An 18,011-nucleotide genomic window follows, 5' to 3' on the forward strand; every position below is an offset into this window, starting at 1 on the left:
ATTCGTAAATGTTAAGCACATGTGAGATTTCACATCCATGCTCGGCTCTCACCGCTGCTGCGGTTTTCACTCTGCTTTTCGTTTCCTCGATCAGGCTTGTTTTGACTTCACTGTGCAAACTGAAGGACATTTATTTATGTAGAGAGTTGTTTTGGTCCTTGTGTTGATGTTTGAAATTCTTGTTTGGACTCAAAATGGTAGAATTCGGCTCGAAGCTCCATACTTCTGTTAGGTCTTCTGTTAGTTATAATAATAATAATAATAATACAACAGCTAAACTCAGAGCTAAACATTGCTCCAGAAATGTTAACCTCCATTACTTTCTACACATAGAGAAAAATGCATCTTTAAAGATGCAATAATGTCATGGACCACTTGACTAGTTTTATGCCATTAGGTATATGGACACAGAATCAAATTGTGAACAAAATTTGACCATGGATGTTTTTGAATTCAAAGTAAACTGAGATTCACTGGATGCAACAGAATTTCATTTTGCTAATAAATATCATCTGTGGCCATCATCATTTCATGTTTTCTTTGTTGGAACCAGAGAAAAAATAAAGAAATAAATCAAGCCTTGTTGTCAGTTGTAGCAGAAGGGAGCAAGTGAACCTTGCGGGACTTCTTGCTGAGAATGTGCTGCAGTTCGTTCAAGCAGAAGTGGAATGCCACGTCTGTAATTATTGAACAACAGGGAGCAAAAAGTCGGAGGAAGGAGAGGGGAGAATGGGCGAACAGCAGAAAGGCTGAACGTTTGGGAAACAAGGCGACAAACCACTGAGTCATAACCCACAATCATTTTATGTCTCTGTTTACTTCATTCTAGGAGACAGACATGAGTATACTGTAAATAAGATAATACACAACGTAAAAGAGGTAAATATTAGACAAAAGGATGCCACGGGAAATAAATGCAAGCATCAGTCAGGCATATGCAAAACTTGTGTCCCTTAGTACACAGAACAGCAGGCAGAGCAGAACATCCTGCAGGTAGAGGTGCACTGATCAGCCGTGGAAAAAAATCTGCCAATTTTCCAGCTAAGATCAGGGATTTGAGCATCAAAGGTTGATACATTTTCTGATACTTTCCCTATTCATTAAATCTATAATTACTAAGAAGTCCCACGATTTTTAATCGATAAACACTCTGTGTACAATAATGGTAATTATGAGTTTATTAAAAATGAAACAAAGGTTAGAAAACATGGGTGTGACAATATGGAGAACTAGGAACTTATTTTTTTATGTTTACAGATCAAAATATGTTTTGAAGTAATCTCTAATCAATTAAAATATTCTATTTTGTTTTGACATACTCATAACGAGAGTTTAGTCTTTAGCTATCTTGAATCTCATTCTAAATAAAAAGTAAAAATGTTTGCTCTTGTGCTTCTCAAACAGTGAAACCTGCAATTTTAATGATGATGTTTAATTAATTTCTAATAAGGGCACACATGGGCAACTGCCCAGGGCGGTGTCTTGTGGGGGGGCAGTATGAGCTAAATTACACTCTGACTCTGTGTTGTTTAACAAACAGAATTCAGCTAAAAGCGAACAGAGTGGTTTTTCTGTCCATCCCTCATTATTTATTTATTATCATTATAATTATCGACTGCCCAAAGATCTGCAACACAAACAGTCCACACAAAAAAGTGGAGGAGGCTTTCAAACTGGAAGAGCGTCATCAATAAACTGACAAACCTTCTGTAAGTAAACCCTGAAAACATAAAGGGCCAAACTAGGAGCCGCTCTGCTCCTTACTTCAATATAAGACTTTAAAACGTAGGAAGTGATGTCGAGCTTTAGGCACTTACCTTCACATCCAGGCTCATAATAAACAATTAGACTTACTTCCACTGGCAAAGTCCAGTGATAACACCAACAAGTTTCTACTTAGTTACGCTTCACTTTGACAAAAAAAGGTTAACATATTTTAACATTGCCTGGTTTCGTGCCATAATATCTTACTGGGACATATCTAACTTAAAATCCACTGAATTGCTATATCTTTCAATAAACTCTGTCTTTTATGTGTCACAGGGATCAGAATAAAGACTTATAATCAGTTAAAACCAACCCCAAAGACACAAAGGAATAGTTTTATGAGTCAATATCAGTCAGGAAAGGCTTGATCAATGCATCTCTACATATAGGGGCCAAGACACTGATGACCCTGTCATCCATTCATCCATTCATTTTCTGACACGGTCAGCAACAACTCATACAGATGAAAACTTAAAGACAGACACAGTAAAGGGAAATGATTCATCCGTGATCCAGGCGGTTTGGCAACAAGCAAAAATTTTTCATCGAAACAATGACATAAGACAGTTCATATTGCTAATATTATTTTTGTTCATAAGTGATACTGCAGAGTAGTTACATATTCATTCCTGGAAATCCAACATAAAAAAAGGTATACAGAACTACTGGCAGAGGACATCCACAACTCAGGCAGGAAAGGACAGTGAAAGGGTTCATATCATCAAATACATAACAAATTACATTTGCACAAACTTGTTATAAGGAATTATAGTAAAATATTACATATGTAGTAAATTAAAAAAGAAAAAAACAGTATGGAGTAGGTGATATACACACCTCGGCATTTTAACATGTTATAGAAAACATACCCTGAATGACTGTGTCTCTCCCAAAGTCAACAACAAAGACAAGGTTCTGATCTCTTTGCCCCCTAACACTTCAAAAATTTGCAAACCTCCCCAAGCACTTTCTATAACCCCGAAAATTATTCTGCTGCAAATTGTTTTGAGTTCAGTTCATAAATTTGTTTCTTGTCTGGTTTGAATTCCTCATTTGGGAGGGTTTTGCCTGTTGACAGAATCTAAGCCATGGCAAGGCCAGAAGACTCTCCCCAACTACAAGTACTGCTCCCTTTTCTCTGGTGGGGTACTTTTAACATTTGGTCTGCAATTCAGAGGGGAAAAAAGACATGTTTCAGTGAAAATACAGTCACAGTGAACAAATTAAACCAGAAAGACACATTTGTAACACCTAGAGATCACTGTAGTCGACACCAGAAGTCAGCACAATGTCATGTTTCAATCAATGCTTGACCTTCAGCCAACGACAGGACACAAAGGAAGGTGTGGAAGGTATAGACAGGGATGATATCTTACTTCTCAAAGAAAAGTATCCTTTAACAATTTCTATTTACAATGAAGACTCGGAAGGTGGTGAAATGAAAGAAGACCTAGCCTACGTCTTTCCATTAAAACGGGCAAGGTGGAAGAAAATGGGAGTCCTGATCAAGAGGTCCAAATTTGGGGCCAAAAATGTAACAGGAACAATAGAAGGGAATTCAGTGGTTGGACAGTCAGATAGTCCTCGATAAAAAGGCAGGGCTGATCAGTCAGGGAAACTAGTTTCACTCAACAACTCTGCCCTGAATTAGAGGAGAGAAGAAGACAATCACAGAAGAACAGGGTAAGAGAGGAGGGGAAGTAAGGAATACAACAATACTTCTGAGATTTCCTGTGTTACAAAGTCAAAATCTATGCAGTGTTAGTACAAAGTGACAAAGATGGGAGGTTTAACGACATGGCAGCTGGCCAAAATGTGAGGGATAAAGTGAAGTTTCACTAAGAAATTAGTCTCCATGGACTGTTTTTTTTTTAAATGGAACAAAATCAATTAATTGTACAAAATAAATAATTTTATTTTGTTCCAGTGCTCAGACTGTGTGATAAGGTTAAAGTGTCTCCAGATCACAAAAGGCTAATTTTGACTAAAAAACTGATTTCTGATGCAAAATCATATTGGCTGAGGTTGCTAACGGAATCAGTTCACCTGATTGGGCGATCAGTAATCTTTCCAGATAAGTTCAAAGTAACAAAAACCTATTAAAAAACACTGTTTTTAAAAAAAATATTTCACATGTAACAGTTTGGTGCAAATTCCAAAACTGTCCTCTTCTCTTGGTGATTAAGGCCTCATCAGCTAATGAGCCAAATTAAGGCAACAAACAGCACAACTAACAAAACCATGGAGCAACAACTTAGTTGTTCAGCTGAGGAATAGCAGCCAACTCAACAATAACTCTTGCAAAACTTTAAATATCCGCTAAATTGTAGTCAAATTACATTTAAATAGTCAGCTCAAATTGTTTTGAATGACAGAAATTAGGCTGAAATGGTGGTGCCTTGTCAGACTAGCTGCTAGCTAACTGTTAGCTTTCCACCAATCTGAGAATATGTACACTTCTTCTCCGACTCCCTGCAAAAATGACATTTCTCAAATCTGAACCATCTTTAACAGTTGATACAGTGTTTGTACTTCACATTACTGTAAGCATTGTACAGGCAGGACTTTGTCAATAAGCTGTTGAGTTAACTTCTCCAGGTAGGATTCTTGCTACTCATAACTTTCCTGCCAAAGCGTAAATAAAGAAAATTGTCAATTTAAGACAAAGTAGTGTTCATAAGATGCCGTGTCTGTTTCTATTACTTCCTAAAATGCCCAGTTTTAGCGTTAAACCTCTGTAGATGCTAGACTGTGAGCTTAAACCACATTAGCTTCAACCTCTACGCTGGCCCTCACCTAGCTGGCACATATTATGTAAAAGTACAAGCATGACGTCAGTGTTGCCACCTAAAGCTGAATTTATATCAACGTTTCAGCTAAAAATAAAAAAAGGAAAATATTTTGTTTAAACCCTAAATCTTTTACCCTTCTATGACTGATAGCTTTTCATAACTGTGGTTCAGTAAAAACTACTGGAAACCCTTCTTTTATATTACTTGACATTCTTTCTCATTTAAAAGCAGAAAAGGAATTTCCAATAGCTCTACAGCTTCTCCAGTCTGACAATAACAGGGCACTCCAGAAACGAGTGTTTTTGAGGAAAAGAGGATGCAGGAAAAAGGAGCAGGCCAACTGTGACCTTTTCTTGGAAAAGTTAATGGCTTTATTATCTGGAACAGTAACGGACCAGCCCTTTCATACACACAAATGAGGGCAAAGTGATGTGGGAGCACCAAGAGGAAACTCAAGAGCCAATTTAATGTATCTGTAGAGTTCAGCAATAAAATGTTCGAGTCTGGGTTTAGCTGCAGGCAATGCTTTTGTTTTGTCGGTTTTTGTCGTATTTCTCCAAATTTGTTGCTACAAATAATATGTTAAAATATTTTCTTACTGCGATTAAATTATACAGGTGGTTATTTTTTTGTTTGTTTTTTAGCTTAATATTAGCTTATGGTCTCTTTTTTTCAGATACAGTGTAATTGCATTACAAACTAGCTTATTGCTCATTTTTCTGTGTCTGCAAGATAGCTTAGAAAAAAAATATTAAACAAGGCAGTGTTTAAAGCAGGACCTTCAGTGTTAGTAAATGGAACAAAATTAAAACTTGGTCTCTTTCTCTTCATGCAGAAGCCAATGATAATCAGCCACACACGTGCTCATTAGACATAAAGCAATAGGCTAATGGAACAATTCACTTCCACTGTTGCAGTTCAGATTGTGTCTCATGATTTAAGTCAGGTGAAAGCCAAGCTGATTCGTTTGAAGTGAGAAAGGCACTGGAGCATCCTGGACACTCCAGTACATTCATTGTGAAAACATGGACTGAAAATGATTGGTAAGTTTTTTTTTGTTTGTTTGTTTGTGTCTTTTTTATTTATTTATTTATTTTTTTTATACAGTTTCTCGGATTTCTGACGTCACACAACCTCACTGCACCAAGTGGAATCAGACAAGTTATTGAGGATGAAGAACACCAACAGAGGTCCAACCAGGAAGCACAGGACATGCAGGTAAAGACTCCTTGAGTTTTGCTGTGTGGGAACTTTTACATCCGAACCCAAATTCCAAGACTCATAAAATGAGTAAGACATGAGCTGTCATACACAACTTTTGTGGCTCGTTTTTTTTTTTTTTTTTTTTCACCATGTGGTGACGTTGTGTTCATTCTTGGGTATTTGCTTTGTGGTAACCTTACATGCCTAAACAAAATAGCTTTGCTCTTGACTTTCGAAAGAAAAATATGGAGACCAAGAACAAAGTTCAAAACAGTGTCGAGTTTTCATGAAGTCATTAGAATGATCACTGACACCATAGTGCCCTACAAAGAAAGTTAAGTTTGTTCTATTTTTGTACAGAACAGATGAACTCTTTCCACTCACTGCATTAGCTTAACGCTGTGTAACAAACACTCCTTCCTATGATGCTGGTAAATCATGTGATTGTGACTAAGTCTAGTGTGTAAGTGTTGTGTGATAGCACAAAGGATGGTCTTTCGTTTAGTTTCATTTTTCATTATTTGAGAGAAAGAAATAAACATTAGGTTGGTGCCCAGGGTGTCCTCTGCTCTCTGTTTGGGGAACTGCTGGAGGTGTTGGGGTTGTTTTGTTTTTTGTTTTTTTACACGTACTCCCTGGTTGTGGAAGGCTGTGATTGGCGGTAATACTGTTGCCCTCGCATGTCGTCTTTAGAGCAGGAGCAGCACAGCAAGGAGCCGCCCAGAACGGTCAGGCTGGCAGCGGCCCAGCCCACGAACAGAGCCGAGCCGAACTCATACCTGAGAGCGGAAAGAGACAGGAAAGCATTTACAGTCAGTCAAAAAAGTTCAGATCAAAGTTTCACAAAACTGACTGCCTGTTTTCAATTCAATAACTTGAATAAATCGATCCACCTCAGAGTTGTGTTCTAAATTAAAAGTGGGCTAACATCTCATGTTGCAACATTTTTTGTCATTAGAAATCCTGTCCCATGACACGTTAATTAATTGCTGTCAGCATGTGATTTCAGGTTAAGTAAGGGTGAGCAAATATTATAAACCCTGGTTGAGGTCAGTGGTTTGAAACCTCGGGTCTGCAGTTGAAACTAGAAGATATAATAATTGTTTCTGGTTTGAAAGAATTGCCAAAATTACATAGATATTTGCCAAATATCTTTCTCCCATAATAATGGGAGAAAGAATATGAGATATATTTATTAATAAAAAGCAGATTGTTAAACAAGGATCTCCACCTGTTGAGAACCTGAAGCTAAACATTGAAACAGTTTGTGTTAAAATGTTAGCTGCCCCTTTCCTGACCCTAGACCTATACAAGGTCAAGATGGGTTTAAGGTCAGCCTTGATGATGCTCTCTGCAGACCTAAATGACCTGTTTTGTCGATGAGCCAAACCACACAGCGATGGATGTGAACAGGATAGACTGAATAATGACTGAATAATTTAAACGATGAGTTCTACTCCTTGAGTTGCCGCAAGAAGTACAGTCTCTGCTGGACCTTCTTCCGAAGAATTTCTATGAGATAAAGGTTTCTCTAGGACCCAGAAATGATCCACAATAGAAACAGCGTTGTCAGGAACAGTGAGGGAAGGGACTGTGAGGGTTGTTCTCCAGAACTCCCTGACAGTGGACACGGTTAAGCTCCAGGTGATTCTGACCACATCAGTGGATCAGGCAATCCACCTACGTCTTCTCGCAAACTCAACACTTTCCTAGATTAGACCAATGATGATGATGATGCCTTCACCAAAAGTCAGTAGTTTCACCGAAAAGTCCTCTGAGGTGCAAGCATTTGTGTACAGAGATAAGAGGAGTGGGGAGAGAACTGCTGGGGGCTGCTGGTGTTGACTGGTTCTTAGGCCAGGCCCACCTGCTGCTGGTGGTCAGTCAGGAAACTGGTGATGCATCGATAGGTGGATGCTGGTACTGTGAACATGTTGAAGACCAAACTGAAGTCCACAAGCAAGATCCTTTTGTTCTTTAGTAGTCGAGGTACTGCAGGGTGAAGTTTAATTGACTGCTTCAACTGTTCACCTGTTTGCCCAATAACAAATTGCAAAGTGCCCAGCTGGGTAAAAAGAAAAGCTCACTAAAAGAATTTCATGATCACAGGCATCAGGGTGAAATACTATTGTCTTTTAACCCACTGATTGTGTGTTTCTTGGGGACAGGAATGATTGTGAAAGATTAGGGAACCTCACTCAACTCAAGAGACCCGCTGAAGATCTGGGACAGTTGGTGAGCGCAGGCTCTCAGGCAAGAGAGAGACTGCATGTCATGGACATTTGTTGAAGGAGCCTATTGACATCTTCCTCAGAGATCTCAAGTCCAGGCAGGGGGACGAGAGGACAGTGGTTGATGCATAGGGAGTTTTTGTGTCGCAGTTTCCAGTCTGTAATCAGCAGTGGAGTCTCCCACACCAGAAGGGTTTGTTCCTAGCACTCACAGGTAGATGACAACAGAAACCTCAGTGGCTACCATTGTGCTGAGTGTGGCACTTAACCTGTTGTGTTTAACACAACTGCTTTTGCAGAATACACATGACATGAGCGCTTGGTTCATCAGAGACGGGTTACGGTTTTCTAAGTGAGGTGGAAGCTGCATGAGTGTTTTGACAAAATGCCAAATTGACAGCGCCATCAGGTGGACTGGCATGACGACTACAACTGATTCAAGGTGTCTTGGTGGTGTCGTCTATCCGTGAAACCTTTCCCATACCAACATCCAAATATACAGTCAGTTTCTGGACATCGTTCTTGTGTGAACGTACTCTGGGAAGAGGAAGAGTTGGTAAGAGGTGTGAATGGCTACCAGTAGCATCTTCAGAGGCCATCTGCCAAATGACATTTGTGCTCCAGGTTTGAGGAAGGGCTCTAGTTGTTGGTACCTTTTTTTTTTTTTTTTAATAATTCAAAACCAATGTTGGGTCATGTGTTTGTTTTGATCAATGGTCACACCTTTGTATTTTCAATATTGATACAAAAGAGAGGTAGGAGATGAAGGGATAACCTGGACGGCAAAAACTAGTCAAGAGAATGAGACATAACCCGGGCAAGTACATACCTGGCATTGAGCGGTGTATTTGGGTTAAAGAATTGGTAGGACACTTGAGTGGCATACCAGGACACAGACACAAGCGTGCAGAGACCTGCGGAGGAAAAAGGCAAGAGATTTGTCTCCCTGCTTTAATTAGGGGTGCTACAGTTAAACAAAATTTAACGCAGTGGATCTGTGTTTAGGTCATCTTTCCCTCAGGGATGAGTTTAATTTATGTCTGAGGTCAGCAGCTAAAATGACCACTTCCTGTTTACAGCAGCGGCCTTAACTGCCTAACAGAATCCTCCATTCAGGCTAGAAAAATGTGGGACCTCTTGTGAAACACACACTTTACCGAAGCGACACTGTGTGTTCCTTTCTGGAGATGAACCCCACCTGCGAGCAGGAAGAGAGCTCCTCCGGTGACAGCAATCCGGGTCTTGGTGGACGGGTTGTTATCTCCCACCTTGGTGCACTTCATGCCTACGACGCTGACGATGATGCCGATAAAGCCAAGGAGCACTGATATCACCATGAGAGCCCGGCATGTCTGGATGTGGACTAGATAAAGGAGAGAGAAGAAATGAGCAAGAAACGTGGAGCGTAGCAGGGGGTCTGTGTTACAGATGCTTAGAAAAGATGCAGAAGGATTAAGAGAAGGAGAGGAAGTGGTGGACAGTTTTGAGAAAACAAATAATTTCTCAGTTCTTCAGTTGGAAAAACTCTGGACATTAAAGTGATAATTTCGAAGGAATTACAATACAGATGCCGCAAAGGACTGATGGGAGACCACATGCATTTATGATGGCTCATTAGTCCACCACTGTCCCACTTTTCACAGCATCGTTATCTCCAGCTATTTATTTGTCAGAGCTGTGAGACTCCAGTCGTCCAAATCGTCATTCCAGTGTGGCTTTGCTTTTTCAAAATTTTAATCTATTGCCCACACTGACCTCAACACACATAACTTGTGGGAGGAACAAAATTACATAGAACCATACACACACACACACACACACACACACACACTTACGTACAGAGCGCACAATGTCTGTATATATGCAGCTGTTGTAGGTGGGACAGACACAGATGAAGCTCTTTTCTGGCACTGAGCGGCTGTAGGAGGTCCTGTTCTCCATGTTTCACACAGAGAAATTAGTGTGGCTTGGTAACAAAGCTAGATTGTTTTCATTCAGGCCTCCATTGATGCTGTTTACAGACATACTGTGTGGCAACCTTGGTCACTGAAATGAAAAAGTTACCCTAACGGTCTTTGAACACAGAGTCAGAAGAGGAGAATAAAAGAAAATGGAAATTCAAACACACCCCATGTAGAAGTGAGGGATGTGTTTCAGCACCGGCCTGACAAACAATTCGTTATTTGACAGAAAAACACACGGATCCATTCACGGCACTGCAGAGGCTGAACTGGGACGATTTACGACGACAGCAACTTTGATGTCTGATTTATTTCTCCACAGCTGCTTTTAAAGATCTTGAACAGAAAAGAGTCTTGATTTTTTTATATATTTTTTTATTTACTCTGTTTTAATCTTTGATTTTAAGTTATAGGCTCATTGGCTTCGCGCTGCCCAGTCACAGGCTGTGACAGGAACAGGCGGTGGCAGCAGGCGCATGGTTAGCCTCCTCTGTCTGAACTAAGACTGGTACTGCCAGCCACACTTTCAGTGTGCCTGCTGGTAAGTGTGAGAATGCGTGTGTGTGGTGTGTGTGTGTGTAGGCAGTGAGATCTCATTGTGAGGTCACTCATAGTGAGTTGGAATATCCAGCAGTGGACAGTAATAGAGTATATTTACTTGAGTACTGTACTTGCGTACATTTTTTGAGGATCTTCAATTGACGATTCGTTTTTGGCGGAATTTATGACTTTCATTCCTCTACAACTGTAGTTTAGAAAAAATATATATATTTCCTGTATCTTAATTTGGGGGGTGAGAGAAGTTCAGAAATACAGAGATGTACTGATGTTAGAAAATATAATTTATACATCTGAATACTTAAGTATTTTCAAAAGTAAGTACTCCAGTACTTTAACTTGAGTAAACTTTTGACCAAGCAACCTTTACCCGCAGTTCAATGAGATGTGATCACGAGTATCAATGCTTTTATTAAAGTACTAGAGTTTAGAACTTTGTCCACCACAAAACACATCAGAAATCTGATACAGTAAAAACTTCCAGCTATTTTCCATGAAAATAATACTCCTTAGACTCATGATGCTTATATTACTGCGTCAGTATTAATTTGAACTTTGTCGTTTTTCCTTTGGCTTGCAGTATTTTGCTTTCAAAGGGTCCAACGGTTTCTGCCTGGTTCTGCAGAGAAAGCATGAGCCACCAAAGGAGGCAGTCGCAGGCCTGTAGCGTTCTGCTAATGTAGGAGCTAGCTGGATTTCAAATTCAAAACCACTTTATTGATCCCAAAGGGAAAATAAATGAATCCAGCTTGATGTGATGTTGCCATGACAGGCGGTCTGTGTGACACAGCTGGTCGGTGGAGATGTGGGACCACCACTGTACAAGTGTGCGGAACACATCATTCCCGGCCATTAACACACACTGGATGGGTTTCGGTGAAGTGCAGCGAGACGGAATGGATCGTTGGACGCGGGCCAAGGCCCCTTCAGAAGTTATAACTTTTGAAAATGGAATCAAACTGAGAAGGCTTCATATTCCACTGACACGCTCGTTCCTTCCCACGGTGTATGCACAGCGCCGCTCCGGTCCTGCCCTGGCTACGCAATGCCAGCTTAGAAGTGACTTTGTCTTTGTGGCTTTGTGATGGAACGCTTGTGAAAGAGCTTCCTGTTTGGGACAGAACTGTGGATTGATTGATGTATTTGCTTTATTGTGACTATTTGTTGTCAGAATTAAACCTAATTGGGAAGATTGTCACTTTGTTGATTAAGGAAAAAAGGAACATAATTTGAAAACAATTTTCAGAGAGGAGGACAGCTAGTCTTTTCAATGCCTCCAGGCAACAACAAACTGATTTGAGTAGGTTTTGAAAAAAATCCAGGTGATTGCATGTAAGTTGCAAACAAACTGTCCTTTCAGGACGACTAGCTTCCACAACCCACGTGATGAACGGCTAGTCGTACCTTCAACTTTCAGCTTCACCTTTAGCAAGAAGCTCAGCAAACCAAGCGTTACTCTCCATTATGTTTGCTTGACAGTTCAAGCAGACAAAGCACAGTCTGGTGAACAATTATGCCCACTGTCACATGCTGCTCCTGTTGCAAGTGCATCCAGAACAGCGGAGGTCTCATGGTGCTCTCACTGCCAGATCAGAACAGAATTCAAATCACTCCTGCTGCGTCTTCTCCAAGCGGCAGTGAAGGGAGGAACATGCGCTTCAGTGTAGAGTAACACAAACCACAGCTTGGAAAGTTTTGACTTGATGTTTGTCTTTGGTCACTGGGTGTGTAAGCGAACAACGGGGAACAATGCACGTGTGTGGGGAAGACGAAACACATTCTGGGAATATCTTTAGTGTTTGCCTCAACACTGCCCCTTTCTTCTCCTAATAGCAGCTATTCATCCACAAAGACAATACGCTGTTCTTATTGCTGCAATGGTCCAAAGGAGATAGCGGTTCAGTTTGGGTGCCCTGGTGTGTTTGCACTTTCAAAAGAGCGTCATAAAGTTCTATGATGCGCTCTTGTTTTTGAAAAACAAAATGTTTTGTTTTTTTTACTGTGCACCACTTCAGCTCCCCCCAATTATTTCATTAGAAACCGTAGTGAATGATTTAAGTGGACTAGAAGATGGATCGACTCATATAATCCATAATTAAGAGTCTGTGTGTCCTCCTTAAAAGATCGGCAATGACAAGAGGCTCATATTTGGAGCTAATTTATGTCTGAACCCTGCATTCCTTGGCCTTTCACCACTTTTCTCACATTACATGAACACAACTTCATGAAACGATGCTGCGTTTTTAAGTGAGATTTACAGCTTGGGAACTTCTGCGAGTCGAGACGACATCAATCACTCGGGGGGTGTGAGGATATGAACAGGCCAACTACAATAACTGTTATGATTTGCAGCTCGACAACATTTGTAAAAGAGTTCAGAGGAAAACGATGAGGCAGCTGATTAGCAGTCATTCAAAGCCACGTCAAATCTAACAAAGAAAACAGTCTGAGTGACGCAGAGTATCTGAAGAAACGCAGACATGCCACTTGTGATGTTAGTAAAGTTTGCCTTTATTGAACTCATCCAGTAAAAAGTGACCAGACAGTTGCTCTGAACCGTACCCTGCTAGTTTTAGTACTTTAAACTAACCACATAATCATAAAGTTGTACATAACAATCCCTTGTGGGTAAGAAAAAAAACATAAAAATGACAGAAAGTAGAGTGATCAAAGGCATTAGTGCACACGCTGCAATAACTCCAAGCGACTCTTTAGTGTTTACCCAATCAAATTGAAATATACTCACTGTCTAGGGAGAGCATGGAGTCAAAGATCTTGCACTGCACCTGTCCCGTACTCTGGGACGCACAGCTCATCCAAAGCCCCTCGTACAGACCTACAGCTGTGATGATGGCATCCCCGGCATAAGACGACTGCTTCCACTGAGGCAGCGCGGTGGTGGAGATGATGCCGATCCAGCCGCCCAACGCCAGAAAGTACCCCAGCAACTGAAGACCGGAGTTGGCCATCCTCGCTCTGAAAGTGTGTTTCTACTTGTTCTATTTCTCTCCACCTGAATTGGAGCGGCTTACTCTCAAGGCTTCTTTCCTGTCTCTGTGGGCAGTCTTTAGTGTTGTTGATGCTTCTTGTTTGACTTTTCTCCTCACTTTCTCGTCCTTCTAAGCATCACCCCTTCTGTCTGCTTCAACTCACATTTGTGTGATTCTCCACTTTATCTCAACGTTAACTCTTTCTTGGCCTGTACCCACAGCTTGAACGCTTGTTTTGCCTGTCAGCCAGAATGATGAACAAAACTCTCCTCCTTGAGGTCTGTCCTATCCGGTCTCTTTGGGCACCTCTCCAGGGATGAGTCAAAAACAATTTGCGCTGGTCAGAGATTAGGCTTGTTGAGGAAAATCGCTGGGCCGGCTCACTGTTTGCATGGCTTCCTTCTGTTCCTTCTCTTTCTTTCTGCTGTTTGCGCGCTCTCTCTCCCCCCCACTAAAGTGCTTTCAACTGGTGCAAGCTCAAGTGGCTAAGTGAGAGGGAGCAGAGGAAAGTGAAAAGCAAAAAAAACAAAAAACAAAAAAAAAAAAGAACTTGTGGTAACAACAGGCTGAACATGAAGGGACGGGTAATAGAATTGACTTATGATTGGATTCCGGGGTGTTTTAGCAACGCCTATGGGAGGAGAGAGGGATGGACCAACTGGGAGGAGGAGGTGAAGAGGCAAAGACTGTTTAAAGAGAGACAAAGAGAAAGTAGAAAAAGAAAATGATGATTAGGCAGGAACCCACTTCAGGTACAATGAGGTTTTTTATTTTTTTTTTTGTCTTATATTTTGAACTCAAGAGGTGAGTTAACTTTTCCTAAGAAACTCTAGTTGATCCTGTTGGTCGTCGGATGAATTCATCCCTGAAGAGTTGGCCAACCCAGGCTGGAGGTGTAGAGGGAGAAGGGGGCCAAATGCAACAAATGCACGTAAATCAGCCCCAAAACAAAGCAGCTGCTGAAAAGGACATGTCACATCAAGACAGGCTCTCAGGAAATTATGGTCCCCCAAAGCATGCCACCCCTCATCACCACGGAAACCCAGATGACTCAAGGGAGAGATTCACACAGGCGCAAATAAGAGTTCACCCAACTGTACACCCCTGCGAGCTGCAAACACACTGAAGCTCCTGCCTTTTATGTGTGTGTGTGTGTGTGTCTGTGTGTGTGTGTTTGTGCGCGTGCGTGTGTGTGTGTGTGTGTGTGTGTGTGTGTGTGTGTGTGTGTGTGTGTGTGTGTGCATGTGTGTGCGTGTGTGTGTGGGAGGAGGGGGGTGGGTGGGTGTCGGGGCACAGCGACCCGTTTTCCCACAGCTGCTCGGCCTGTCAGCTCTACTTGGACTCAGCTCATTAAATTAGCTTAAATTCACTCCAGACTAACACGCTAATTCCATTCTGCCTATTAGACTGTCCACACGGCCGTTCTCAGAGACATGGCCATTCCTTGCGTCTACAAGAGACATGTCTCACCCCTACCAGTAACACTCTGTCACACACACGCAGCCTGTCTACACGACAAGCATGTCCGTGCGTAACTTCTCGCAGATTCTTTGCATCGGACGTGGCCTCGTCAGTGCGCGACGGATGCTCAGGTGGGTTACATGAAGTTTCTTTCCATCTTCCTGTGCAGGAAAAGGAAAGTGTTCTTTCTGCTCCTATCTGTTTTCAGCCTTGAACTTGAACTCAAACTGCCACAACATTACACACACACCGGCACAAAACAGCTTTCTCCATCCTGAGTAGATCCGGATAGTTTGCCCGTGTGTATGTGTAGCTGGGTTTCCTCCAGCCATGTAATCCAGCAAATTGGAATTACAAAATGAATTTTCTTTACAGAAATATGGCAATTTCCAATAGACTCACTTTTACAATAACACATTTTTGCGCTAGGCTGAAATTGTTTCTCAAAATGCAAAATTTTTGCATTTTGTAGAACAGCTAGTCGTTACTCCTTGTGTAAAAGATGAAGACAACAGGAAGTGGCATTAGAATGACGACGCTGCACGTTTTTTTTTTCAGACTTAGAGTGCCGTGAACTAATTTAATTACGTGTGATTTTAACTGCATTTCTTATTTAACGAAAACACAGCAATTGCAAATTGTGTTTTTTGACAGCAGCGACAAAGTTTTGCGTATGTATGTAAAGCTAATGCAGCTTTCTGTTAAATGACAGACTGGATGTGGTCGGGGCGAGGAGGCCGGCCGAGCCAGCAAGGAGAGGTGAAAGAGGAGAAAAACAAGCACTCAGTCCTGAGAGAGCCGGGTCGAGTGGCTGGTGCTCCAGAGGGGCTGTGAGGTCCTTCCGACTTTGAATCAAAACAACTTGCTGACATTAGTCTTAAAATTACACTTCTGCTAAAAATCATCCACTCCACGTTTTGCACTAATTTGGTCGTTTGAATAAAATTACCTGCCATTGTTTTTCTTTTGTGTTCAGATTCGGAAAAGAGATTGGCTTGTAACCAACTGGTTACGACTCATAAAATATGAAACTCTGAAGAACGTCAAACATTGAATTACCAAAAACACTGTTTGAAAGTCCAGATTGGTAGAGAGCTATTCAGTGCACATACTTTAAGGACCAGCAAACCTGTGGGAACCTTCAAATCTTTTCTCACTACAGCCATATTTTCCTTTGTCTATGTTGATCATTTTACTTAAATATGACTAAGCCCTGAACGACGCTTGCTTACAGAACAAATTCTACAAGTACCATGATGAAGGTCTTAGCCACCTTCTGTCCACCAACCTTGAATCAAGTTGGTTTGGAGCAACTTAGCGAGGCATAACTAGTAAATGCTATGCCAGTACCTTTTTCAAAACCCACTACCTTTGGGTTCCAAGCGCACCAAGTCAGGCTGGAGAGTCAGTGGGGCGGAGTCACTGGTGGTGCGACTCTCACAAGTCTTGATTCAATTGGAGGAAGTGTAGGGGGGGGCTGGGAGAGGGGCTGCCCATTTTGTAGTAAGAAAAGGTTGATGGAAATGGTCAATTTCAAAATAACTTCCTCAAGTTTGCAAAAAAGTTTTTGCTCTCAGTGGAAGTGGTTTTTGGTAATTGTGAAAAAGAGTTTCGGCGCTACAGTGGAGACGGAAGCACGTTTGTCCCACTGTGTGGTTGGTTGTCCCAGGTGTGTTTCAGTGAAAAATAATTTAGGAAGGAGGATACCTGATTACTTTTGATATAATCTTTCAAATAACAATGTTTCATTTAATATATCAGTTGGAAAAAAATCCAATATAAGCTATCCAGTTGTCAAAACATAATGTAAAAACAAACAAATCAAATTGTCAGCAAATAATAGAGACTTGATCGACCCAAGTCTCAATTATTTTATCCACTGAATATTCAGAGGCAGTTCTCTAGCAAACTATTCTCACTATATCTGCCTTTGTGCTTTTAAATGCTGAGTGCTTTGTTCTAAATCCATTGTTTAAAGTCTATTGAATAGGAAAACTGTAAGAATCAAAAGTTACATTATGATGTGAAAAACACAAAAAGTTCTCACACCCCGATGTCAAGTGTCAAACTGCGAAAATAAAAAATGTACCTAGTCTGTGACAACTATTTTGGAAATTCACACACAAACATTTTTGTAACAGCTCCCTCTGGGCTGCTATTTTTATCGACTGTGACGACCAGCCCCTTTCTCTCCTGCCTGTGCTCGCGACAGCCTCACACCCAGGATGAGTCCAAAAGTTGGTGTTGTGGAAGCAGAGCAGAACCAAAGAGGAGGAGGAAGTTCAGACCACCTCTTTCACTGATCATAACAGACAATGTGAGTTTCTTGGCAATCAAATGAGATCGACTCCAAGCACTGACAAAGACCCTCATAGAGTGCTGTGTTGTTATGTGTTTCACTGAGACACGGCTCCAGGATCAAATCTTCAACCCCGAACTCCTGACTGGTTGTCTGGCCATACCAGCAGACAGAGGGTTGAAGAAGAGTGGCAAAAGCAAAGGAGGTGGATTAGCAGTGCTTGTGCACAACACATGCTGTAATCCAGGACATGTTAGCATGAAGTGTTGTTGACATTTTAACAGTGAGTTTTCATCCATTCTTATATACTTAGCAAGAGAGTTCACTAGTGGTATGTTGACTATCATTAATACTCCCATTGTGAGCTGATGCTAACACAGCATGAGAGGTTCAGCCTTTCTGAGCTGCAAACATGACACTCGTCGCTTGTTTACATTTGTCACATCTGTGATTTTTAAAGACTTAGCTCCAACGCAAAATCTGGTGGTGTTGATCTCTCCCCACTCTCTGCAACCCTTCCGACGTTTCAACTGTTTGTCAGCAGCTTTACCAGACAAAACTAGAATTTTCCCCAAAACGCTGCATAACGCAGCCGCTCCCAGGTATAAGGTCCTTGTCGTTCCAATGCCTGAACAAAACGCCAACGTCTCCTCTGATGGCTGATAGATGAAGAGTGCCAGCACCATGGATGAATTATGACTATACCTCATTTAACTGTTTACATCTGTCGCTGGCGTGACTTTTAAAGT

The 18,011-nt window shown here is 41.4% G+C and overlaps 1 protein-coding gene across 2 annotated transcripts; it reads right to left on the bottom strand.

The window, feature by feature from the left end:
• Nucleotides 1-798: 798 nt before the first annotated feature.
• Nucleotides 799-14,112, bottom strand: cldn19 (claudin 19). 2 transcript variants are annotated; one of them, XM_055026973.1, is made up of 5 exons: nucleotides 13,259-14,112; nucleotides 9,192-9,356; nucleotides 8,823-8,907; nucleotides 6,395-6,541; nucleotides 799-3,409 (listed from the first exon to the last, which is right to left on the bottom strand). In XM_055026973.1, the coding sequence occupies exons 1-5, from the start codon at nucleotides 13,479-13,481 to the stop codon at nucleotides 3,373-3,375; spliced, it is 657 nt and encodes a 218-aa protein (XP_054882948.1). In that variant the 5' UTR covers nucleotides 13,482-14,112; the 3' UTR covers nucleotides 799-3,372. The 2 variants fall into 2 exon arrangements, with proteins under 2 accessions (XP_054882948.1, XP_054882947.1); XM_055026972.1 differs by having other exon boundaries at nucleotides 799-2,931; nucleotides 13,259-14,077.
• Nucleotides 14,113-18,011: the final 3,899 nt, after the last annotated feature.

Source organism: Poeciliopsis prolifica, unplaced genomic scaffold (genome assembly GCF_027474105.1).
Source record: "Poeciliopsis prolifica strain line A6 unplaced genomic scaffold, Auburn_PproV2 SCAFFOLD003, whole genome shotgun sequence".
Taxonomy (NCBI): Eukaryota; Metazoa; Chordata; class Actinopteri; order Cyprinodontiformes; family Poeciliidae; genus Poeciliopsis; species Poeciliopsis prolifica.